The following is a 25,828-nucleotide window of genomic DNA, read 5'->3' on the forward strand; positions in this document are numbered from 1 at the left end:
TAGCGAAGCAGCACCGGTGTAAATTTGCACGTGTGAACGCAACTGGGTTAAACTTGCTCCAGAGCAAATGCTTGTGAAGAGTTTACGTACGGCGAGAATGCGTTGCTTTCGTGCTCTGTCGGACTTCCGTCATGTGTTTGTTTAATAACGACACAAGACTTGGCTGGTAACATCTTTCCTTTTGTAGGAGACTGGACTGTCTCGGAGTTGTTTGTGTAGTTTGTTCCTTTATTGTGTGTTCACAACCCCCCGCCCCCCATATAATTTATTTTGTGATTTCCTCTCTTGATTTTCTGTTTGGCGCATTACGTGTTTGCTTTTCTGAGTGTCATTGAAGTCATTGTTGATTTACGTTTTCGGGGGCGGTCACTCTCGAGCAGAAGGCACCGAGACCGAGAAGGAGAAGGACGTGCCTGTCCAGTAGTCACTTGAGTTGTGTATACGTTTTAAAAACAACCAACACGACAGCTCATTTGTTTTCTGTCGTTTTGCTCCGCTGCAGAAACTGCCGTGTGAACGCAAGTGGGGCTGCACCGACGCTGTGCCAGTGCAGACACGCTCAGCGGCTTTGTACGTGTGAACGCTCCACACAATTTGCTGCGGTGCAAAATATATCGCAACAAAATACATCGATGCAGCGCCGGAGCAAATGTGTGCCGTGTGAACACCCCTATAGTTAGGAAGGGGCGTTTGCGCCGTTGTGGGAGTAATTCTTTCCCAGCAAATGAAAGCCACTCTCTTCGATCCTTTTAAATTCATTCCGGGAGAGGTGTGCAGTCCTCGCGCCTGAAGCTTAAACAGACTCGCTAGAGTCCGCGCAGGATATCGCTGCACAAAGCACATTTGAAAGTGGGCACTTGGAGACCCCCTTCAACCCCTGACTGTGCGTCTATGTGTGACAAGCCCGGCGCAGAGGTCTGTTTCGCTTTTTAAATGCATGTAATTGTCGCTGTATTGCACGCTGAAATTAATTCAACTGCTAAAAGCAGCAACTGAAAGATACATTCATTAAGAATTAGTGACTGGTCTGGTCAATCACACGTCCAAAAATATTTGTAAATGTTGGTCATTGTTCGCAGGACGACAGAAACCCAATAATATTTTTGGTTGAGAGACTAAAATTCTGAGGACGTTGACAATTTTAATGTAAACAAGGTTTCTCACTTATTTCCTTAGATAGCAGTTAGTGCTTGTTTCGCCTCAGCCTCGTCAGTCATGACACTTTCCCATCGGCAAAAAGAACCCCAGATGAAACATGGGCTTTAGTCATTGCGAGATGGGATGAAATCACTGCAGGTAATACAAGAGAAGGAAGGGGCGGCCCAGCGCTATCTGCTATAAATATTCTCGCTACAGCACCTCCCATCCCCAGGAAAGGTGTCAAGTTAAATGCGAGGGGCCGCGCTGGAAGTCGCAATATATTGCCGTTGTTCCCGCCAAGTCTCTTGTTGAACTACATCATCAGCTGCTCTTGACTCGCTCTTGTTTTTCTGGATTGGGTTACATTTTTGTTGCCGACTGAATTTGACTGCCATTTGCTACCTTCACTGCATCCGGTGGAAAGGTCTGTTGTGCATTGTTCATTTCTTTGTGTTTGTGACCGTGATTGAAATGTGGCTTCGTGCAATCCGATGACCTCAAAGTGAACATTTGCTGTCTTATCTTGCCATGTTCGCTCATTCACGTAACAAGGATGGACAATGCCGGCGAGAAACGGAGACGCGACAATTCCGCTGCGATGGTCGACCCGAGCTGGACGGCCGTCCCCCGCGCCGCCACCATTCATCTTCGCTGCATTTACGACCCCAAACCGCAAGCCCCCAAGGTGCCGGTTTTGATCCGCCCTCCTGGCCCGAGACCTCCAGCGCTACAGCAGGACTCAAACGTCAGCGTGACCGCTGATCCGCCGACCAAGACGATCATGAGGAGACGAGCTCGGTCTCTTCCGTCACCGGCGGAACGGAGGCGGGAGCTCAGGAGCCAGCAGGTTCGCTTTGTGGACTCCCTGGGCCTGGATTTAGAGGAGGTGAAGGTGTTTAAAGTTCAAGAGCGACCCCTGATACCCCAACATGTCATGTTCCGACTACTGATGAGCTCCGAGAGGGCCTTCGGGAAATCTCTGGAGCTGTCGCTGCCTCACTTTAAACCCTGTTTCCCGGAGAACTTGGGCGCTCAAGCCGACTTCCTGCCGCGTGTGCGCGCGCAGGCCGTGTGTCTGGAGCACGTCGTGTGCTCCGAGCTGGGGATTGCGGGCACCATACAAGTCCTTAATTTAGACTATGAGAAAAAGGTCACAGTGCACTACTCTTTTACCAACTGGAGAACATCCACGGACACAGAGGCCTCCTGGGTCTCAAGTGGGGCAGATGGGGAACGCGATTCTCCGGGTACCGACGTCTTCCGATTCCGTCTGCCGGTGCCGCCTTTCATTTTGCTGCCAGGAGCTTTACTGGAATTCGCCATCTGCTATCATGTCAAAGGCTCAAATTATTGGGACAACAACAATGGCTGCAATTACAAACTGACTTGTCATGGTTACAAGGTGACCGTTCCAAGGGAATGTGAGGACAGTATGCTGCATTTTACCTGAGCGACCACAGGAGGGAGCTATTGCACATGTATGGGAACGCGGCTGTTGCCAGAGTTTCGCAATTCTGTGATACATTTACTGTACATCGACTCAAATACTCGACTACTGTGGCGAGAGGCTGCCTTTTGACTAAACACATTTCCATTTGAGGCTGTCCAATAGATCATATTATTTATCATGTTTAGTCATTCTGCTTGACTGCAATGTTTGTCAGACACTGGCGTAATGATTTCATCCGGTGTATTAGAATGCAGAGTAAGAAGGGGAAGAAGAACATGAGAACCATCTCTGTACAGCTTTTCCAATTAGCCTCGGCGGCGCATGAGAAGAAGTTAGCTTAGGGTCGACGTATGATATGATTTTTTGGCGTCACTTAAAGTTGGATAAAACTGCCGAGAATCACCATCCATGCAGGACGACAAATGTGAATCGGGATATTCCCTTTGCACTCACAAGAGCATCCCTTTGTGTCGTAGCCCTCCACAGGTTTCTGGCTATTGCAGGTGGAAGACACCTCACCACCTGCCACAGTGGACACTCGTGCTATTCATGACTCCACAGAGCGAGCCGTTACAGTAGAAATTTAACCCGAGCGGCCATCTGTCCCCTTCGATTGCCAGGAGAACACTGTGAATCACACAAGACGTGTGCTGATGTAAAAAATGAAGCATAAACTGCACAGCCAATGGAAAGTAACTAACAGAGACGTTGCCATACGGGATGGGCCGTTATATCGATGTACTATTTTTGCTTTTTTGGTGGCCTACAAACACACAATACAGTACAAAATTATTGTTCTGTAATTTTTTGTAGCATAAAAAAGCTTGAAACTGAAACGTTTGAAAGTTGATCCAAACATACAGATCGGAAAAGGTAAAAATGACACACTTTTGAGCTGTGAGCTTCCAGCGATGCGAAGCTCATGTCGATGCTTTCTATTACCTTTGATGAACACTGACGCCTGCTTTAGTCTACTCTAAGAGTGTTTCTCTGTAAGAGAACAGCGCAAGACCGGAAACATGTCACCAGTCTCGATTTGTTGACGGCAACAGAGCGCCATTGACTGGCCCCGTGCTAAATTGTGGCCAATTATGCAACACTTTGAAAGGTACTATACAAAGGGGGCATTTTGACTGGACCGGAAACTATTTTCTGCTCTACTTTTGCAGTGACGGGTTGGATCCCATTCCAAATTTTCTGCAGGCATGTGCACCTCTGGCTATTATATATCAATAATGATTAAAAAAAAAAAACACGATAGAAGTCCACCGAACACACAAATCTTTCTTACAAATTGAAAACCTGTATTGTGCGGACAATAAATAGTGCTTACAAAGGGAGTTTGTCTTGTACGCAGACAAGGTTTTTGATTCAGAACATTGAAACTCGTCAGCGACTGAACCAGTGAGAGTCAGACACAGGACAGGGAGGTGACGTCTCAAACAGCAGTGGAATAGTGCCACCGGGCCACATGCACCTTTGCCCCACCGTCATAGCATTGCAAATAAGGATTTGAAAAGAGTCACTTTACCACCCCGCCTCCAGAAAAAAAAAAAAGTCTCCGAGACCGCGAGTCTTCCCCGTTCCCCCGACAAGGTCACACGAAGGTCCGTGAGATGCTCCCGTGAGTAGATCTTGCTGCGTGTCGTCTCGTCTACTCGCCGCTCCATTTCGAGAGACATAGCCTCTAAGGTTTGCTGGACCCAAATATCAGGACACCCACTGACTGTGGGCGGGTACACTGGAAGACTCTATGCAAGGTCTTCACTGACTGAACCAAATATCAGCAACTCTTCACAGAAGAAACCTTGCTAAGGCCGGTGGAACCTGCGGAGGTGACAGAAAAAGAAAAGGAGGATGAGTGGGGCGGGGGGGGGGGCTTTTCATCAATCAGGAGCTCTATTCTTAGCCTCGGAGGTCTCATAAAGCAGCCACTGCCTTTGTTCAAGAAGGGGCTCTTGCGTGAGCGCGACCCCAAATAATCCGCAGGCTGTTAAGCACCAGAGATTTTGTCCTGAACAAGCAAAATGTGAACTGAAGATGTGACCTCTTCATTGCAGGGGAGAGCAAAAAAAAAAACTAAATGTGGCACCAAGGTGCGCACACGCCGAAAAGAAGCACATTGGATTTATGATGTCACGAGAGCACCGGCGCACAAACCTCGTCAGGTGTTTGCTGGAAGAATGAACCTCCATCTCCGTACTTTTGAACTCGTTCAGTTCTTTACGGATGGCCGCCTGCACGACAAAAAAAAAAAAAAAAGCCCCATTCAGCGTTTGACCCTTCATGCGTGCTTTCTTGTTGTTTGGACACACTAAATGCTGTCATGTCAAGGCTACTTTTCGGGGAAATACGATATATAACCCACATGAAGGAGGATTTTTCGAGCTACCTTGTCAGCGGCTGACAGTCTGGTCCAGGGCTTGTCCGCCCGCCTGTCGTAGTCCTGAGCTTTGGCCACTTCCACATAGTCACTGAAACGAATGAGGATCTTTCTGTGCCGCAGCTCATCCACGGTCGGCCGCTGATTGAGCTGCCCAAAGACAAATCGGAGTCAGCCGTGCCGCCGAGGTTCATCTTCACCGTTGGTCTGAACGTCTTCGTGGCCGCCGTTGGAGAAACGGCGGCGGCGTACCTTTCTGTTCAGCCGTTGCTTTATTTCTCGCCTCTCCTCCTGCTCGGTCAGGTCATTTCTTTCTGGTTGTAAGAAAGCCAAACCGATATGAGGACAACATTCTATTCGAGTCATATTGAGGCATCGGAGTGCCAATGTCAGCACCTGGCGGTCCTTGCGCAACTGGTTAAACGGACGATAAATAATCAATCGTGAAACAGTTGCACCCCAACCAAAATTTGGCTCTTGCTGCCAAATAACACCCCAAATTCTGCGTTACGATGGATTGGAGACTTGAAATGAATTTCAGTACGAAATGTCTGACTGACTGTCAAGGAAGATTCAACGTGGGATCAAAGTTAGTTCAGCAGTCCAGTCAAGATGAATTTGGATCATTTGGAGTATTTTTCTTTTTTTCATCTAAATCATTTTCAAAGGAGCTCGTCCTTGGTGGACATATAGGTACCGTCATTTCTCTCACAGTGTGTGCAGCAATTTCAACAACACATGATAAAATCATTTATATATATATATATATATATATATACACACACACACACACACACACGCACACATTGGGGGGGGGGGGTATTTGGCTTACTTGTGGTTGAATTGTTCTAGACGTAGCTCTTTCTTCACATGAGTGTACACTCATACATGCACAAGTTTTGATCATTTTGTCAGAATTGTTCATTGCTCATATTTTACTGTTTACGGTATTCGGTAAATGATGCCATGGAATATATTGATGGTGAAAATAAAGTGTTTTAATCTTAATACCTGTGTCTGTATCTGTTGTCATTTGTGTACCTAAAACTAATTCGAGATGATTTCTTTTTTACAGATTCACGTTATGGCATGCCGTCATAATTATCGAGCAGGGTGACTTTGGCTTCCCGTGCATTCTCGAGAAAGTACAAGGCTCAACGCAGGTCATCGATCCGGATCCAAAGACTTTGAAATGATTGTTGCAAACTTACGCTTCAAGATGTTCCGACTCTCCAGCTCCTCCACCGCGGGCCGCTGGCTGAGTCTCCTGCGAAAAAAGACCAGAATCACGTTCTGGACCATTTCGCTGCTTGGTTGTCTCAGTTCGTCTAGCACTTGGGGCTCCTAAAGCGTCCTCCGAACGGCACCTCGCTTGGCTCTTGAGGCGTTGAAGAATCCACATCGGAACAAACTCGGGAAAACGCCTTTGGGGGGTGTTCGCGTCCAAATCACTCCACGAAAAAACACCCTCACAAAAAAGTTTCGGCTAACATCCCATGAAGAGGACACTTCAGCCAAGGGGGAAGTTTTCCAGTGGATGTGCGGAGGATGCTGAAGCGTTCTGAGCGCAGCGCACGCCGCCTCCTTTGTAGCACACTGGGAAGGGGTGGGACGCACGCACGCGCGCGCGCATGCGCATGCGCACTTTTGGCCACGCGTCGCGCTGCACGCGTCGGGTCGAATAGTTGCGAGGCGGCTGGACGTGCATTTGAACAACTGCAGCGTCTTTCGCCGCGTGCCAGGAAGACAGCCATGGCGTCAGCTGACCTGACCTTTCAACAAAGTCCAATCAATCGATCGCGACTCACGTGGCAGCCGTTCCACCTCGCCCGAACTTTGGCATTGCACACGGCGTGCGAGATGAAACGATTGTTGCGTTGAAAACAAATCACCGCTTGATAAATGGCAGTTTCGTGGAGACGAATCCGTCTGTTCAAAAACAAATGCGTTGATTAACTCACGGCGGGGTTCCACTTGTCGTTCAACGCAAAAAACAATGACATAAAAAGAGGACAAGAGTTGAGCTCATCATAACAACGTCCTCAAATCAAATAAAAATAAATCCGATTTTATGTTGACATCCTCTGCTTTGACCAAGAAATTAGCAGGGGTTTTTTTTTAATGTGAGCATGATGTCTTCTTTAGAACCTCCGTCTTAAAAAAGTTCCATCACATGCACCGTTTTTTTTCTTCATGTGAGCTGTTTTAAAATGCAAATGATTGACATGTATGGCAACAATGTTAGTTAGCGCAATAAGACAAGCCATTGCTTGAAAACAATTTGCTGATTTGTTCTTACTTTTATCTTTAAATTGGGGGGCGGGGGGGGGGGGGGCAAATCAAATGACGGCAGTGCTGTAAACTCTTACTTCTTTGTTGTGAAATGCCAGAAAGCCAAACTCCAAATTTTCAGTTCACTCGCCCAAACTAAAATTGTATCTAAGTATGTTGCCTTGATATTTTGAGATCACTCTTCTTTTTCTTTTTTTCTTTTAAATCATAAGCACATTTTCAGATTGAATGAAGACATTTGAACTCCAGACAGACAGGCCAAAGCCAAGATTCGAACCCACAACATCTTCATTTAATGGAATGCAAAGCACCACCTTGGCGTGGTTCCACAGCAGACGTCTTTCTTAACGTGGGCGGAAAAGATTTGTGATTTCCAGCAAAGCGTGTTCAATAATCCCCGCGGTCCCCAGGCTCTCGTGACCTCACGTCTACAAATGACGTGTGTCTTATAAGTGACGAAAAATCTCTCCAACCTGAAGACAAACACTCGACTGCACACGATTATTCGACCCCGGGGCATCATCAAGGGGGGGGGGGGGGGGGGGGCGAGATGACGATTCGAAGGGCTCATGACGAAAACAGGACGCGAAAAGATTGTGCTTTCAATAAACAGAATTGACATGGAAAGGCTTCCCACAAAACCCCCCACCACGGATAGAAGGCCATGAATCAAACGTTGATGTTTTTCTTCATCTTAGCTGGACGGCAATGCAAAACCTGAAGGTGTGTTAGTGCTTCGAGATGCATTTTGGACACACGAAGCCACCGGCCGGCGAGCGCCAGAAAATGGCGCCATGTGTTCAAGCATCACTTGCGCGAATGTCAGAACAAGTCAAATGGTGAAAATTCCCGCGGCTTGACACGGGTCCATTTGCGGTCCACGTGCCACTCGACTATAACAAATACGCGCCACTATTTTCTGCATGCTGAGTCAAAATGACTGCTGTGAAAAAAATCAAAAAATCTGAAATCTCTCACGAAAGTCTTGCGCGCGTATTTATTCTTCTCTTCTGCCATCTTAGCCCCGAGCTCGTGCGCTTCACGAGAACTGGTCCACTCTGCTTGGTCAGAGGGAAACGCTCCCTGTGTGCGAAATGGACTCACCAGCATGTCAAAGGAATGAGCTGCTTGGAACAGCAACGGCTGATGGGAATGTCAGGCCGTTGCGAGCCCAGGAGAGCCGGGATGATTCAGGCTGCCGCTGCCCACCGAGGTGTGTCCTAATGCCTCGCTCTTTCCTCCTCACTGGCACGCGGCCCGAGGACAGAAGGGGTGGGGGGCGGGGGAGGGGGGGTTGCCCTCGGCGGCGAGTTTGGGTTGAGGCGCCAGGAAAAATGAAGGAAACCTCGTTCAATCCCGGCCACCCGAAACCGAAGCGTTGATGCAACTTCCGCGCCGAGACCGTTGACCTGGAAGTTTTCCTTTCCAGGGTCACAGATTTGCTGCAGCGTGCCTGTTTCATCATCACAGGCCGACTGTTCAGAGAGTTCCCAAAGGTCTCCTGTCCTGATAGGGCGCATTCAAAGAGCGACGCGTGAGATCTATCGACCGGTTCTTAATCCACGCTTGGATGTTTTGCCCTTTGCCACACGAGCACAGATCGAGTCGGGAATCCCCCCCGTGGGCTCTCCACTGGGAACAAAAGCGTGCAGGAGGTGACTTCAAATAACTACGTTCAGCTTTGAACACGTGCTCGGTGTTTTAAGTAAAGCGCATCAGTTCGTCACAAATTGAATGTCGCTTGCGGACGAAAACCAGTTTAGAGTCTTCAATTAACGTTGCGATCACCTTTCGGGAGCACGTGAGGAAACTGGGGTGCTCGTCGAAAAACCACGCAAGCGCAAGGAGAACACGCAAAGGTGAAAATTGAACGTGTTCACCTTGAGAGGATTTCGATTTTTGTCGTTTTCTGAGTGAGCACTTGTTGCTAACTTCAACACCGACTCAACCGGCAACCGTGCAACTGCAACCTCAGCGACGCGCACCTAGCGGCTAACAGGGTAGAGTGACAACAACAACCAAATCAAAGCAAAAAATATATCGGATTCCCTTTGCATCATGCTCACAATGAAATTGACGACATTTGGCCAACCCCCCCCCCCTCCATCATTTGATGTATGGCTTGAAAAGGCAGCATGGCGATAAGTGTCACGTGAGATTTCGCCAATCGCGCCTGTTTGCTAATTTGGCACTGGAAGAAGAGGAAAATCGTCGTGAGTGGGTGCAGACGCTTTCAGACTTTTGACATTTCAATTAGACGGTACTCGAAGCTGGAAGCCAGAAAATAACCCCGCCGGATCACATTAATTGCCGCATGTGAGTGACAACATATAATTTGGAGTTCCTTTTTTTTTTTTTTTTTTTGCTCAAGCCGTACATAGTACGTCCAGGATACGCCATCTGGCAATTACGCCTCTCCAACTGTATTCCAACCTCTGCCACCTACCAACTTGTCACTGGAGAGATGCCCGAATGTGACTCTGCCAGAATCGAGACAAAGACATCTCAATCGTTTCGTTGGAAAAATACAACAAAAATCGCCGCACGCTGTCATAAAGACAAAAGTACAAGAAGACGTTTTCTGCACTTTAAACAGAGTGTGTGACAGGCTTTGGTCGAAACAGCCAAACGCTGCAGAAATTTTCTGCAAGCGAGCCAGCTCTCATCCCACTGCTGGCCCAGTGGTGAGCTTGACTTGATTTAGACAGCCCGCGGTGATCCAGTGATCCGGAACTACCGCCGTAGCCGAAGCCCAAGATGCAGTTTTCGTTCTGCCTCGCCTCGGCCATGTCGTCCGAGTTGCCGGAAGTTGTCGGGTAGCGCCCGCTGGTTGGTTAGCGAGAATCAAAGCGATTCCAAATCCCCCCATTGGGCCTGACTAATATAGCCACGGTGCACTCAGCTGTCGGCCGGCCGATGTTTGGCTTTATTCACGGACGGCAGCTGTCATTACTTGCTCGCCGCTTTTCTCGAAGCAGAAATCGGTCTGGGAGCCACAGACGTATTCCATTACTGGTCTCAAAATCTTGAACGCCACTTGCAAAAGGAACTGTACCGAAGAACAGCAGCGAGGCATTTCCATCGACTTCAGATTTGCATCTCGAATAGAATATTAATCACTGCGCATGTCATTAGCGCGGCACCATTGCTCAGTGTTAGCAGGCTGGACCATTTATAGCAGGTCTATGAATTTGTAACATGGGATGAGAATGGAGCCATTTATCATGACAGTTAAACGTCAGCAGATCTCTGCAAGAGCCCCTTTGGGGAAGAGAGAGAGAGAGAGAGAGAGAGTTCAATCAGAGGGGAAACGGGCCGGGAGGTTGCAGTCGCTCATCAGCGGCGAACGGGCCCCAGAGGCGAGGGAGAGCTGGCCTGTGATGACGTACTTGTACAGAGGCCATCGATTACGGCTAGCGCCTCTGCGGCGTTTGGCTAAATTTAGAAAGAGAGGGTTCCCTTCCGCTGTCGCCGGGCGGCCCGCTGCTTTGCTTCCTGCTGCAAAGCGCCAAGCCGAAGTAACGCACATCAACGAATGCCACAATCGGTGGGTAAATTGCATCAGGAAATCAATTCATTTGAAAGAGCGGTCCCATTTCTTCCCCTCCCCCAATGCATTTATATCGCCTTATTCTCTTATATCTTCTGACATAAAAGCTGGCGCTCCAAAAGCGAAAACCAGTCAAAGCCGACCCCGAACCCTTGCGGCGGCCTGTCAGTCCCAGATTCTGATCTTATCTTCGACATTTACAACGCTGCATTAGGGTATGACTAATGTGGGGGCACTTGGTTCGAAATGCAACAGTAACCGCGGTAAACTTCTCCCGTTTTTATGTGGTCTCTTGACTCTTGTTGTGTCATTTCCTAAAAGCGCCACTAAACAAATAAAAATTGAAGTCGAAATTCAGCCACGGTATGAATCATTTGGGCCTACTTCTTTGTTCCCGCGTGTTCGGTGATTTCCCCATTGAAGGGATAATCGTGAAAAAAAATGACCGATCGAAGCTACTTTTGATTCGGCAAGTTCACAGAATCCACGATCAAACCACAAATGATGGTATTGCGCTACTCTAAAGCAGACTTTGACGTTGAGCTCGGGTGACACGTTGCCCTGCCTTGCCTGAGACCAGGCCAAACGTTCAGATTGCGAGCGTTCTCGCTGGATTGGGAGCAGTCGCGTTCGTGATCTTGTCGAGGACAAAGAGCAGAGCTTTCGGGGCCACTGAAAGCACCGCAGACACAAACGTAGCGAGACGATCACCGCCACGTGCACTGCGCCCTTTGAGCAACGTGAGTATGAGTCATCCGGCGTGAGCACCGTCGCCGCTACGCCAGCGATTATTCCCGTCCTTCTTTTTGCTCCCTCGCGCGGCACACGGCCGGCAGGACAGAGATGCGAGCAGATGGCGCGGCCACCCCACACAATAGCATGCACCCCTCTCAGCTGTCCTCCGCTCCGTCTCACTTGATGTCGACGCCTCGCAGAGCGCTGTCGGTCAGCGCCGAACTGCGAGCGCGACATTCGGCGCAACCTGGCCCCAGGGGCGATCTTCACCCAGCAAAGTATCGGCGGTATCGGATGCCTTCTGCCTCAGAACATTCCCAAGCCGTGCGAATTTTCACACCGTCATCGGCGCAATCCGAGGTCGGTTTTGTAAATTAACACTCGGGCGTTATGTTCATGATGTGACCAGTGTTATGTAACATCGGGCGGTCCCGACTGCGGCTTTAAATCAGAATGGCGCCTCCACCGTGGAGGCGGAGGGCTCGGCCGCTGGCTTTTTTTTGTCAATCGATATTCCACAGCACCGGACCCTTTCAAGCACTCAAGGACTGTCTGTATAATCGCACAACCGACGTTGCGCTACAATTACCGTTACTGGTCACCTTTCAAGAATGGCGCAACGATCATCGGCGGCGACCGCGCAACCGCCATAGTATTGTCGTGCACCGCTGATCACTTTATCGCTGCGCGATGACCGTGCACATTGTCGCGCAGCTGTCATTGGGTGCCACTATACTGCCCGATGGTACCTTTACATTACGGAAAGTATTTGCATACTTACTTATATGTCATGTCTTTGTTTATCGTACTTGCTCGTTATCGCAATACTGGCGTAGCCTGTACTACCCCGAGACCTTTTTTTTTTTGTGTGTTCTCCATACTTGGGCGAGAAAGCTGATTCTGACAAGGCGCCGTTTGATTTGATGCCACGTCAGTTCAGCAGCGCCGCAGCGGTCGGCAAACTTACATGAAGCTGCAGGGAAGCGCTTCATTACGGGTCGCCGCTCTGACCGCTGTCCTTTAGCCGTCGTTATCCAAACGACACACAAGCCACTGTCACACTTCCCCTTCCCTCGTGACACGTAATCGATCGCTTCCTGTGTTTATGCAAGATGTATTTACATAAGCGGCCCGCCGCCACATGAAATGTAGCCGTTATCCTCTCGATCCGTAGTGCGCTTTCACGGCTGACCAAATCGCTCTCGTGGCAAATTCCCCCAAATAAGTACACGATGCATAATGCCGATCGCTAGATTGTGCGCTGTTCACATAAGCGTGGGCGGGGACCACATGGAATTATCACGTCACGCGCTTCAGATGCACGCGCAGTTCTCGGCGCCGTCCAGATGGACACCGAGCTGTGAAATGCCTTAGGTGAGGGTGTGCTAACACGGCACATGGAGACGTGCGATGCCAGGCCCGGGAGAAGTTCACAGGCGCTATTTGTCAGGAACGTCAATCGTTAGTTCTTCGTGCACTTCGTCTCGTGAGGATTCCGTCCATTGCCCTGCTTTACTTTTGTGTCTGCGCTCATGATTTATGACCACGGTCGGGTCAACTCTTCCAAGTACAGTACTCGGATGAAAAGATAAGGACAATTATAGCTACTTCTATAAAGCCTAGTTATTGTTTTGGTTGTAGCAGACGTGTGCACATTTTCAGCATGACGTCTCCGAGCCACTGGTGAAAGGACACTTTGATCCTCTCCTCTTTCATCTAGAACTGCTTCAGACAACAAAGTGTATGCAGAAAAGTGGTGAAGATTGCACGACTGTCTGTGTCCTATGTGTTGTGTTGTGTTATTTTTGTTATTTTGACTTCAAAATGGCGCCGCGAGAGTGGCTGCCTTTCCAGCAGCTCCTATATTTTCTTGTTCTACTTCTTCCTTTCATAACTTTGCTGCTGTCAATTGGGAATTTCTCCATTGCGAGACTAATAAAGGTTTTCTTATCTTATCTTATCTTATTGATGACTTATTGGAAAACTAGAGTTTCCTCGAAATACGAACCCCTTTCTTGGTTTTACATTAATCACTTGTACTGAGCTTCTATTGTAAGAATGCGTCTTCCGTCTGTGCTCTGTTCAGTGTTTTCATGACGTAAGCTGCGGCTGTGTCAGCATCTAACACCACAACATTTAGTACGCCAGCGCAATCTAAAGAGATGCAAATGCAACGGATGTATCGAAAGGCCTCGAGGAAAAAATAGGTCCAATTCTGAAGTGGGTGCTACACGGTCTTTGGTGCCGTTTTCTTCCCGCTTAAAAGCTGGCTTTGGAAACTAGTACGCTACCCGCGGCTGTATTTGGCCAGACCTGTGAGAAAATCACAAATAGCGTCGCCGTTCACACCGCAGATTTCCTGGGATTGACTCCCGTTCAGTGAACCCGGGGGATAAATGCGAGTGTGCGTCTCTATGCGCCGTCCTGACGGACTTGCGGCCGCTTCGGCCTAAATCAGCAGCTGAAAGCAGGTCAAACGTAAATGAATGCGCTCATGAGAGAAAAGAGTGGACATTTCGCTTTAAGCCTTGGCTTCTGATTTCAACTTCATGAGTAAGCAAAGGTATGAAAAGCCAGTAAAATGCGAGAAGCCAAGAAAAGGCAGCTATCACTGTTGCGTCCAACTTGATAGGATCACAATTTAGTTGAGGGGAATCCTTTTTTTTTTTTTTTTTACTGCTGGTGTGGTGGGTGCGCTTTCCCCATCATTGCGTAACCCTCCAGCCTCCAAGCACACGCTGTACTACTCACTAACAAACTAACCTGATTTGACTGCAAATCCTATTAAAGCCTTCATGGCAAAAGCGTAGCGCCATTTATGTAACACAACATTCATGATTAGGTCGCATTCCTGGATTTCGGAAAATCCTCTTGCACCCTGCACAACCTTTGACCCAAAATCGATACGACACAAGTGCAACAATATACACCTTTGTATGAACAATTAGAACTAAACTTAATCGCCAATAGCTTCTTATGCAATTAACCTCACACTGATGGAATTTAAACAAATCATGTCACTTTCAGTCAGACAAAGAAAGCCGTGACAACATGGCATCATGGCCCAAAAGGACTTGGGTAACTATGACTCTTTCGGGATGTTGCCTCCATACACCACCGACTGGTTGCAGTTTTGATTTAAGGTTTCATTAAAAAAAATTATATATATATATTTTGATACAGAGAGCGCGAGTGAGCCAGAGAGAGAGAGAGAAATAAAAAGAGCATACGATTGAGAGCGTGCGAGAGGTAGTGAGATAGAGCGAAGGATAGTGAGATAGAGAGAGATACAGACACAAATAAAGAGAGAGAGAAAGAGTGTGCGATAGAGAGAGTGAGCAAGAGATAGAGAGAGAGAGAGAGAGAGAGATGGATGGATGGATAAACAGAGAGATAGATATAGAGAGACAGAGAGAGAGCAAAAGATAGAAAGATTGTGAAATGGATAGATAGATAGATAGATAGATAGATAGATAGATAGATAGATAGATAGATAGATAGATAGATAGATAGATAGATAGATAGATAGATAGATAGATAGATAGATAGATAGATAGATAGATAGATAGATAGATAGATGCCCCCCGGTGCCACAAAAGCCACTCACTTGGCCAGCTTCATCTCAATCTGTTGACGGATGGCCTGGCGCTCCTGGTCACTGCGGACAGGGAAGATGTTGCGGTCCTCCAGTTCTTGCTTGCTCGGTCGGTTCCGCAGCTTCACAGCCAGAAGCTCCTTCCTCATCCTGCGCGGGAGGGTCCCTGCACACACACGGGCGAGGTCACCCACAAATGATCCCAAAAAATATATTTTCATCACACCACTCGGAACTATTGTCATTTGCTCAACGACGTCATTTTTTTTTTTTTTAAATACGTTGAAGAAAACACGACAGTGTAACGTTCGGGCTGTTTTCATTCTCCTCTATCTTGACCTCTTGTTATGGATTACAATTCGTTCAAACCAGCAGTGGTGGGCTACGTTCAATTCGCTAACAATGTTTACTTTAGCGAAGATGCGCAGTTGTCCAATTCAAACCAGGTGGAACTTGCAGTAAACACGTTGCACTTTAGCTTCTTTTACGGAAAAAAAAATATCTGCTTCCTCCCGGCTTGCTATCTGAGTCTTATCGTGGACCCACAAAAAGTGAACCGTGATATAGCAAGGGGCAACTGGAAATTAATAATTAGGTAGGAGCTCTGTAAATCAGTCCCCTTTGCCCTTAATTCGGTACACGACACATTTACATAAAAATTAGCGTCACCGCTGAAGTGCTCCTCCCTCGCCGATTTCGGTTTTACTTCCTCCCACAGCGCTGCGGGTCAAAGGAGTGACTCACTGCATGAAAATCTACAACTGGGAAGGCAGCGGTTTTCCTCAGTTGGTTTGTCAAGCGCTTCACTGACTGCTCATCTTTTGAACTTTCAACAGTGTCACCGCTTAGCCGACTGACCTGACAACCGTGCATGCAGTCAGAATTACCTTCTTCATTCTTGAAGGAGAGCACCCGACCGTAGCTTTTTGAGACCAAATGAATTGAGATCAGAAGCGATTATTACTCCGCCGCAACATCTTAAAATCCAAAGCATATGAAAGCGAGGACCGCAATGTCATAATGTGCGACTGACATGCATATCGCATGCAACTATGACAGCAAAGTATGACACACATGTTCACTGCAAGCGGCTGCGCACCACTGACCCGCACCCCCACTTAAAAATTAGGCCACCACCGCAGATGTTGGCAGGCCACTCAAACTGAACATGACTACGTCCGCCGTCCGTGTAAATCCTGCAAACATCATCAGAGATTATGCTGGCTGGCCGTTCAGTGACGGCATGTCGTGCGCGAGCTGGCTTTTGAACATCCACGACGAGATTAGAGCGAAGCCCCCCCGTCTGTGGTGAGGAGACGTACCAGAGATCACAGACTCGTTCCAGCTGTCCTGGTCACTCAAGTACTCATCCAGACGCCGATTCTCCTTGTTCTCATCAGATTGCTTCTTGGCCTCCGGCTCTCCGGCGGGCTCCCTCTCTGTACTGGAGAGGCGGGACAGGCGGCCATCTTGTCGGCGTTTGGGCGATGGGCGCACTTCCTTCATTTGGAAGCTTGAAGTCAAAGAGAAAATGACAGCAACGAGACAGATTACCGACAAGCGGTCACCAACGCGCATGAGTCGCCACGAGAAACTGTGACTTTCTTGGAAAACTGTAGGAGTGTAAACGCTGGCAGAGATTGATAGAAATGTAGTGTTGCGTATGTGTTTCCTTATTGAGAAATCATGAATGATCGGCGTCTTGACATTCATGATTAGCATTGATTTTTCATATTAACTTTATCAGAGGTCATTTGAGCCAATTTATTTTGGATGCGTACAGTCAAACCTCATCTCGTTTTTTTTTTCATGTCTTATAAACAAAGTTGTAAAGGACAAAGGTCAGATAACGAAAGATAGCTACGTTCTACATTTGTAATCTGTCTCAGAAGCTTAGAAGCACAGACACTATCTTCGATAGCGATGTAGTTCAGGTCAATGAGGTCAAGGTTCAAACTAAAATATGCAGGACACTTTGTCCCCGCCAGTGACTCGGTCAAAGACAGACTGTCAGATGTCCTGCTTTTCGAAAAGGTAATACACACTGACACTGTCAGAGAAGTATTCCTTTAGCGGAGTAATTTAACATTTTGGGCCTAGAGGTCAGCTCAGTGAGTTACATACACGAGAGACCAAAAATATGATCTCATCTTTTCTTTTCTTTTTTTTTTAATTATTCTTTTATTTTAATGAAAAAAATATCTCACACCCTTGTGATTCCCAAATGAAGTTTCATGAGTTTCAACATGTTTCACCCAAATGCGAAATGCATTTTGGGAAAGATACGTTTGTTCTTCTTCTTGCTAAATATGCTTTTCCATGACAGCTAAACTAAATGAATCACAGTGTTGCCAAAAATCTGCAGTTATTTTGTATGTAGCAAACCAGGAAGTTGGGTCAAGTTGATATATATGTATGTGTGTGTGTGTGTGTGTGTGTGTGTGTGTGTGTGTCCAACCTGTCTTGTCTGTGTTTGGTGGCCAGAGCGCGGTGCAGTTCCTCGATGATGCAACTGGGGGGTAGTTGAGAATGGAGCGCGCCAAGGTGGGGGGAGCCAGTTGGGGTGGACATGCGGCCTCTCAACAGGGAGCCATGGGGGTCTTTGGGAAGCGTGAAATTCCTGGGCAGGGTGGCCGGAGATTTTTTCACTCGCACCGGTGGCGCACCTGGGAAGGGATACCGGAGCCATCGTCACATGTGAGCGTCGGATGAACCCGAATGGGTGCGCAATGCCCTTTTATTATGAATACGTCAACTCACCGTCTAGACTGCCCAGCCTAGTCAGCACTTTGACTTGCAGGTTGTGTCCAGGAGGGGTGCTGGCACGTCTCTGAGGATGGACCGCTTCCTTTCGGCGGTCAGGAGCCTCCAACTTGGAATGCTCATCACCGGGGTCTCCACTTTCACCCTGACTGGGATCTCCCACTTTCTTGCACTCCTCCAGTCCATTTTGCACTAAATGTGGCAAAATGAATTCCGGAGTTCCATTCGAGATGTGTCTGTCTCCACCTAGAGCACAGTTTCGGTCACTACATATGTAAAGCAACCATCAATCTCGCGCTCATTACATTCCTACACCTCATTGGAGTCGCAGATGAGCTGAAGCCTAATTCTGTTAACTTTGGGCAATGGGAGAGTCCAACCCCAGACAGTCTCACTTATGGAAACTGTCGAGTACTCCGAAAGAAGACGAGCAGCCAAAGCGGATTTTGTAGGAAACCCTATCGGCAGCGGTCTCTCTGCTGTTTTACCTGCTAAAGATTCCAGATTGTGGCTCGGGTCTTCAGTGGCGCTGGCCAACGATGCTCCGGGCTCCTCATCTCGCTCATCTCCATCTGAGTGGATTGGCGTGTCCTGGTCTTCGCCATTACCGCCACACGCAAGGTCTGAATCTGCATGCGAGAATGATATTTAATGCTCGATGGCATCATTTGGAGAAACAAACGACCTGGAATAACCTGGAATGTTCGTGTGTGTGTGTATGCATGCATGCGTAAATATATGCACGTGTGCATTTTGCACCTGTCTCCATCTTCCCGGAGTTCTGTTTGAGGGGGTCGTCTCGCTTCTCTCGCACAGCTGCCTTTTTCTCCACCACTGCAAAATAAAGCACATCATCAAAAGAGTCCAGTGATGGAACCCAAGTGTCGATGTGCAGTTGAAGTGCCAACGCCACCATATATGACAAGTATTGGCTCACCGGTTGAGGCCTTAAGCTTCTCGTTTTTTTTTTTCCTCCATTTCCAAGGCTTGAAGATGCGTCCCAGATTTGCCAGCTTACTGTTGCGTCTCGCCGGTGGTGTGCGAACCCCTGATAGCAGGCAGCCAGACTGCAGCGCCCTCTGTTGGTCCATCACATCTTCAAGACAAGAGCAAACAGTGGAGCGGTAAAGTAAGACCCGGCTCATTTCTGTTGCTACGACCAACACAAATGGCCGAGACCTCGGCATGGGAGTGCCGTGGATGTGGGTCACAGGCTGTACATGCTAAATGGATTCGAGACTAAATTTAGAGGCGACGCGAAGAATGTGTGTGTGTGTGGGCGAAAGACAGAGAACTGCATTGTTGATGTGAGGCTCGGATGGGTCTGAGGCAGGGGCGGATTACCGACAGCTGTCCCTGGACTTGTGAGCTGTGCTCCACAAGAGGATCGATCACGGTGATGGAGACTCAAGTTGACTGACACCACTTGTGCGGTGCTGCAGCGTGAGAGCACCGTTTCTTGGAGCACGGACAGAAATAGGCCCTCCTACACAGTCTGGCGCTGACAAGATACAAGACACCTCAGGGAGCTGCTGAGCCGTGGGCTGCGCACGTATCGCTCCATGAATTCTTCAATTCTCCATCAGCGACTTCTGAATCCACAAAACCTGCTCGATCGTCCCCAAAGAAACCGCAAAAGCATGTATGCTTGCCATCCCCAGCCACGTAAGAATTTCAGAGGACTATTCAACAGCATGGCAACTTTGCAGCATTCAATATTCAATATTCCAATATTAAATGATCGAGTATCAACGCGGGTTTCCTTTCTCCTCCATGTTGAAAATGAAGCGATTTTTTTTTTAATGAAAACATGCAAGCTACTGACTGTTCCAGCTGTTCCATCTGCCTGCCGACGCATGAAAAAACTCGCAACACTAGTACACGTGCATGAAAATGAAAAAGACAAGATCAATCAGCGCCAATCGTCTCAGATCTGCGGGCATCAAATAAACGCTACGACTCTCAGTCATATAAGCTCCTCGAGTACCAACAATCAGAAGCGGGTCAGCTGCCCAAGTAATGTCTGCCTCCATATGATGTGATGAGGAATTCAGGTCAAGCGTGCAGTAGCTATATACGGCGCGCACGCGGGGGGGGGGTTCAGGCTGCCGTTGCCATGGTTACCACGCTGGATGCTGCACAAAAGGCCCTGGGAGGCAGAGAATCACCACAGCATGAGGAATAGGCAGTTGCTGGGTGGATGGGAAGGCTGTTGCCACACAGAGGGACAGAAAGCTGCACCCAATCACAGTCCAGCATATCATGATGCATAATGCAACCCGCTGTATTTTTCATTTGCAACTTTTCTTGAAATATTTATCCGGAACTCTTAGGTGCTTGTATTCCTCTGCGAGCACACCGAGGACTAATAAAACACCTTTCAAGGAATAGAACATGAGTGCTAGTTGTACTTCTACTGAACATGCATCCCACACAACAATTTCTCGCATTCAGTGGTTCGGGATGATTGCTACCCAAAGCAACATCAAAAACTATCATTCTTTTGTGGGAACATCAATCAAAAAACGCAGACGTATCACAAATCCCTCTGATAGGCTAGAATACTCATATGGATATAGCGCTGCCAAAATGCCATGCATGAGCAACTTCACTCCCCCCGCATTACACCCAACAAGAACCTGTTTGAATGAGTAAATTAAGCCTACATTTATTTTTGAGCAAATTGCGTACTGTGAGGATGACACTCACGTGTAAAACGCTGCGCCGCTTTCCTCTCTTTAGGCTCGCATTTAATTCCACGGTCTCCAAAAGTGAACGGAGGAATGAAGGAATACGGCCGAAACGTGCGGAAAAGCTGCTTTCACGGCGATGGGGGTGGTCGGAATCAGGAGTGTGTAAACTGGTGGGAGGGTGCATGGGAGCGCCATGCCGACCCCGCCCCGCCGGGCGGGAGGATGAGAGCAACTAAAGCAGCACAAACGCAAACGCGCGCGTACACACACACACACCGCCTTCGAACAGAGACTGCAAAGATTGGAGAGCTTACTGAAGTCAGGCTACATTCATAAATAGTATTGCTCAATGTTTTAAGTCTCCAAACCACACCTTCGAGTCAGTTAGTCGGTTCTTTTTGATGTCCAATGGCGTATCAGTATATCTGGATCAATAGTAAGATTTGTGAGCTTGTGCAGGCGTATCTAACGTTGCGGTCGGTGATTGTTTCGAAATGAGCCGACCGACCGCCTTTGCGCGCACCTCATGATCAATAATTCAGACGGCATTACGAGACGTGTAAACAAAAGCTTTGCGGTTGCTTATCGATCTTCACAAGGGCCACTCAAACATTCACGGCAGGACAGCTGAGTACATCACAGAAGATGAAAGTCAATGGCTGGATTTCTCCTCTGGGATACGAGCAGTAAGCAAAGAACATAAACAAAGCCACAGACTACTCTGTGAACGTGGATTTCATTCAATATTCACGGGGCTTGATTGAAAAACAGTGTGCCAGATGTTGTCAGGGAAAAAAAATTACAACGGGTTCATTAAATCGTGAAGACTGGTGGACGAATAACAACAATAAACACTATGGAGCTAATTCAACATCCATCCATGTCACTGGCTTTCCAAAATGACCGGGCAAGAGTCAATCACAGGGCACATATAGAGACGGACAACTACTCACACTCAATATATATATTTAGACTTAAAGGCCACACAGTTTAGAATATATATATATATATATATATATATATAAACTGAGGGCGGCCCGGTAGTCCAGTGGTTAGCACGTCGGCTTCACAGTGCAGAGGTACCGGGTTCGATTCCAGCTCCGGCCTCCCTGTGTGGAGTTTGCATGTTCTCCCCGGGCCTGCGTGGGTTTTCTCCGGGTGCTCCGGTTTCCTCCCACATTCCAAAAACATGCATGTCAGGCTGATTGGACGCTCTAAATTGTCCCTAGGTGTGAGTGTGGGCGTGGATGGTTGTTCGTCTCTGTGTGCCCTGCGATTGGCTGGCAACTGATTCAGGGTGTCCCCCGCCTACTGCCCGGAGATGGCTGGGATAGGCTCCAGCACCCCCCGCGACCCTAGTGAGGATCAAGCGGTTCGGAAAATGGATGGATGGATATATAAACTGTGCTGAGACAAATGCTGTTCTTATTCTGTTTTTGTGCCTCCAGCAGGTGGCAGAGGAGGGCTTTACCTTCAGCATGCACACCTGCTGCACATTTCAATGAGCCATGTATTATATATTTTGCCGAAATAGCCTTTGTACCAGACTTTGGCAACACCCAGATGTTCACGGAGGACATCTTAAATGGGATCATCCAATATGCCCACCAACTCAATCACTGGGTCCATCTCACGCATGCTACCGCTCTCCAGATGACACATTAATGGGGCAAACACCATCGCAATTCCGCCACTGCAAATGCCGGCATATAAATGGCAGACATGCACATGCAAAATGAATTGCATGTGTTACCAGGGGAAACATTTGGGGAGAGTACATTAAGAATTCACAGCACAGGATGAAATTTTAATAACAAAATGAAACCCCTAAATGTCAACAGAGTTTTTTTCTTTTGGCTTCGTTTGAGAACCGCTTGGTTAAAAATGTTATCAAAAAAATTAACAGCAAGCATTTTAAGACCGAATGTGAGGTTGGCCTTTGCATTGATCCCCGACTAAGCATTTTATCGGGCTGGGTTAACGGTGCGTGTGTGTAACATGTGTGCTTGTGTGGTAAATATGTAGCGGGGCAAGGGGATGACACCATCCAGTGACACATGATTGCATGTCATTCAATGAACGGAATTACATCCTGTAATAGTTGCTGATTCAATTTGTACAGATGGGCAAGCAATTGAAACTGTTCCATGGTGACTTATGTATGCTGGACAGCGATCCGCTTTGCGAACTGCTTGACTCTTGCGGGAGGCGGTAGGGTGGGGTGGCAATCACAGCCAGTTCACGTAACGTTGTGGCTGGAGCAAAAAAAAAAAATAAAATAAAATAAAATAAAATAAAATAAAATAATAGAGAAAAAAAATCAATATAAATAAATCAACAAACCGATTCGGCAAGAACTTCTCATGTCATCGAAAAAATGATAGTCATTCAAACATATCGGTAAAACGTCAGCTAAATGCAAAAATTGATTGCGCTTTTTCCCATGAATTGAATTGCGGCTGCGCAGTTGTGTACTACAGCCACGTAGACAAGACAAAGCTGGGCAACAGTGTAAATAAGGAAAGTCAACACTGTTTATAGAAAATGCTTCTAATATTGAATGAATGAGAGGGAAGACATTTCATTTGTGCTGCATACAGCACATTTGACAATAAAGTTGAATCCAATCCAATGTTTTCCGCATCATGAAATTGTTAGCATCAAAAATCAAATATATTAGGGTTATCTGTGTGTGTGTGTTTTTTTTGTGGGGGGGGGGGGGGAGCACAATTGCACAGGTGTGCATGTGTGTGTCAATGCCCCTTAGCATTATGGGAAAAATCTTATGTTTCTAACATTTGGGTTACATCTTACCAATACATTTGAATGACTTTCTCAATACATTTGAAGGACTTTGCGGCCATGTCAGGAAATTCGCCAAGCGATAAAATGCCCTGAACAGCAAGCCTGCATCAGTTGTTGAGGCTGCATAGAGTATCTTGTACTTCATGATAATGAATGAGCCATTAAAAGGTGGTGTAACAAGCAAGGGGGTTGCGACAGAAAGATGACATGGAGAAGAATCAAAGGAGGGAGAGCGGCTATTTTGAGATGCTGCGTCGCCCCCGTTCGCTGACTGCATCCGGCGCATTGTTCGTGTGCACTCTGGCAACAGAGACTGCAAGCTTTGCGCTTTCCTCCATAGGTATCTTACCAATTATACACATCTTTAAGTATTGTAGCACAATCCAGTATATGTGTACTTACCATTTTTCTATTTAGTATTTTTCCAGGAAACAGATGATCCGAGCCCAAAAAGTGCTAGCACTGCCACAGAAGCATTAGCTCCAAGCAGAGATAACGAAAGGATTGCATGTGACAACTTTACAGCTGCACCATTTTCTTCACCCTTTCCGCGCAAGTCATTAGCTCCAGATGAAATTTGCTGCAGTTCTACTGGAGGCTCCCTGGGAAGTTGATTTACCGTTAAAAAGGGAATGATGCATCGCAGGGCGATCCTGCCACTTTCACATTATGTAACCAAGACAGCGTTCACAACGTGTCAAGTACCGGATTCAAAATGGAGGGCACAGACTCAATATCGAGTGTGGAGGGCTTGAATGGCCTTCTCTTATCCGTCCCTGGGCATGCAGAAAACCCCCCAGAAGCAAACCTTGTGGAAGTGCTGGATTCCACCTGCTGCACATCTCACCTACGCTTGTATGCATGCACCACTCACAGGAATAAGCATGGACTGTACTTTGAATGAACTACCAGGCAATCAACCATTCAAGTGATAATTACAGTTTGGTGTCTGAAATGAACCTGACGTGTTTTGTTTTGGGAGTTTGGAGAATGCTTGAGTCACTGGAAACCCTAAAGCCACACAAGCATACAAACTGACATTTCTACTTTCTCGTTGAGACACGCCACTGTCCACAGATTCGACACAATTGATGCCACTGAAGCAGTTTGTGGAGATGCAACTACCAAAAAGTCAGGGAAACCTCAAGAGCAACTCAATGTGTGTTAAGGGCACAAATTGCAGAAAAATGTCACGCTCAGTCTGTGTATCTAACTGTTCAAAGTGTTGCTGTTTTACACTGTGTACTCTGGGGTAAAATGTCCGGTCAGTGGAACAAACACATGACAGCTCACATTTAGAATGCCAAGTACCGCCTCCTGCCATTTATATCACCATGGAAACTACCAAATACACAAGGAGCACTCTCATCAGTTTCAACTCAACGTATTGCAGGCCACATGAGATGGTAGCGTTTGCTCTCAACCTATAAAGCATGTAACCCAAATAAAACAACAAAATGTATCTTACGTCGTGCGTAACGCATGATCATCATGACTCATGTGAAAGCGGCCCGAAAGCCATATATTAGTGTATTAGTGTTATTGGTGAAAAGAGATTAATGGATGAAAGCGAACTTAGCTAGGGAAATATAATTAAATAACCATAATCATTATTACTATTACTATTATTATGATTATGATTATTGTTATTGTTATTATTAGACTGTCAGTGTGGGTTTGATCTGCAACCTCGTGCATTCCAGTATCACTACAAGGAGAAATCAGTCCAGTTGTGACCGGATGGCGTCATACCAGTCGGACGGCACCGCTTCTTTTTCTGCAAAGTATAATAAATACGCTGCGAAGTGCATCATGGAACTGAAGAAGAACGGCTCAAACAAAGCGGGTGAAAATGCCGGGTAGAACGTGACGCACGCTCTCCGGTGTGACATGATGCGGTCCATGTGTCGACGCACCGCAAAAGATCCTCGACGTAAAGTTACGTTTCCGAACCAAGCTGCTCAGGAAGACCGAGCTAGCGAAATCGCGCGAGTGCCCCCCTCTTCTTACCTGCATGGTGCGCCTCACCCAGGCGGACCTCGGTGGTGCTACTCGGGTCACTCTGAGATCTCCCTCGCTGGAAAGCGCAATCATCCCCCAGGCAGTCAGATGATGCCATGTTTACGAGAATAATGGCAAGGGAAAGATAACAGTCGCACCCACCGCCGGCCAAGGTGACTGGCCGGCAAGTGGTGCAGACGATGAAATAATGCAGCTGGACTGCTGCGATGCTGCGGCTTCTGGTCGTCGCTGAGAAGCAGCGCGGAGGAAAGTCATCACGCGCGTCGCATATCGTGCCGCCTTCAAGTACCGCTCGTAGAGCCCCAGCTAATACTATTAACCACTTCTTGTCACAATTATTACCCGTTCTGTCTAGCGTATAGGACAGAATTGCTGTCTTCAAGGTTTTCTTGTGAGAAAA

At 47.4% G+C, this 25,828-nt stretch overlaps 2 protein-coding genes across 5 annotated transcripts; one reads left to right on the top strand and one right to left on the bottom strand.

Moving 5' to 3' along the window:
* The first annotated feature begins 1,693 nt into the window (after nucleotides 1-1,693).
* Nucleotides 1,694-2,734, top strand: ppp1r3db (protein phosphatase 1, regulatory subunit 3Db). Its single transcript, XM_086118149.1, has one exon. The coding sequence runs from the start codon at nucleotides 1,694-1,696 to the stop codon at nucleotides 2,588-2,590; it is 897 nt and encodes a 298-aa protein (XP_085974275.1). The 3' UTR covers nucleotides 2,591-2,734.
* A 1,139-nt stretch (nucleotides 2,735-3,873) lies between these two features.
* On the bottom strand, nucleotides 3,874-25,696 carry phactr3b (phosphatase and actin regulator 3b). Of its 4 annotated transcripts, none has more exons than XM_086118145.1 (13): nucleotides 25,417-25,696; nucleotides 18,846-19,004; nucleotides 18,668-18,742; nucleotides 18,397-18,537; nucleotides 17,906-18,154; nucleotides 17,604-17,811; nucleotides 16,468-16,658; nucleotides 15,158-15,311; nucleotides 6,185-6,240; nucleotides 5,226-5,287; nucleotides 4,983-5,123; nucleotides 4,751-4,827; nucleotides 3,874-4,417 (listed from the first exon to the last, which is right to left on the bottom strand). In XM_086118145.1, the coding sequence occupies exons 1-13, from the start codon at nucleotides 25,523-25,525 to the stop codon at nucleotides 4,402-4,404; spliced, it is 1,638 nt and encodes a 545-aa protein (XP_085974271.1). In that variant the 5' UTR covers nucleotides 25,526-25,696; the 3' UTR covers nucleotides 3,874-4,401. The 4 variants fall into 4 exon arrangements, with proteins under 4 accessions (XP_085974271.1, XP_085974272.1, XP_085974274.1 ...); XM_086118146.1 differs by lacking the exon at nucleotides 25,417-25,696 and adding an exon at nucleotides 20,618-20,767; XM_086118148.1 differs by lacking the exon at nucleotides 25,417-25,696 and adding an exon at nucleotides 19,734-19,887.
* Between the last annotated feature and the right edge of the window lie 132 nt (nucleotides 25,697-25,828).

This window comes from Hippocampus guttulatus, chromosome 8 (assembly GCF_054856545.1).
Source record: "Hippocampus guttulatus isolate MCC_2025c chromosome 8, RoL_Hgut_1.0, whole genome shotgun sequence".
Lineage (NCBI taxonomy): Eukaryota > Metazoa > Chordata > Actinopteri > Syngnathiformes > Syngnathidae > Hippocampus > Hippocampus guttulatus.

Excerpts from the sequence above, each read along its gene's own strand:
- ppp1r3db (XM_086118149.1), top strand. The coding sequence starts at position 1,694 with ATGGACAATGCCGGCGAGAAACGGAGACGCGACAATTCCGCTGCGATG.
- phactr3b (XM_086118145.1), bottom strand. The coding sequence starts at position 25,525 with ATGGCATCATCTGACTGCCTGGGGGATGATTGCGCTTTCCAGCGAGGG. Across the intron at positions 15,312-16,467 it reads GAACGAGTCTGTGATCTCTG|GGACCCTCCCGCGCAGGATG; the intron begins GTACGTCTCCTC and ends GTGTGTGTGCAG. Across the intron at positions 4,828-4,982 it reads GACTGTCAGCCGCTGACAAG|GCGGCCATCCGTAAAGAACT; the intron begins GTAGCTCGAAAA and ends TTTGTCGTGCAG.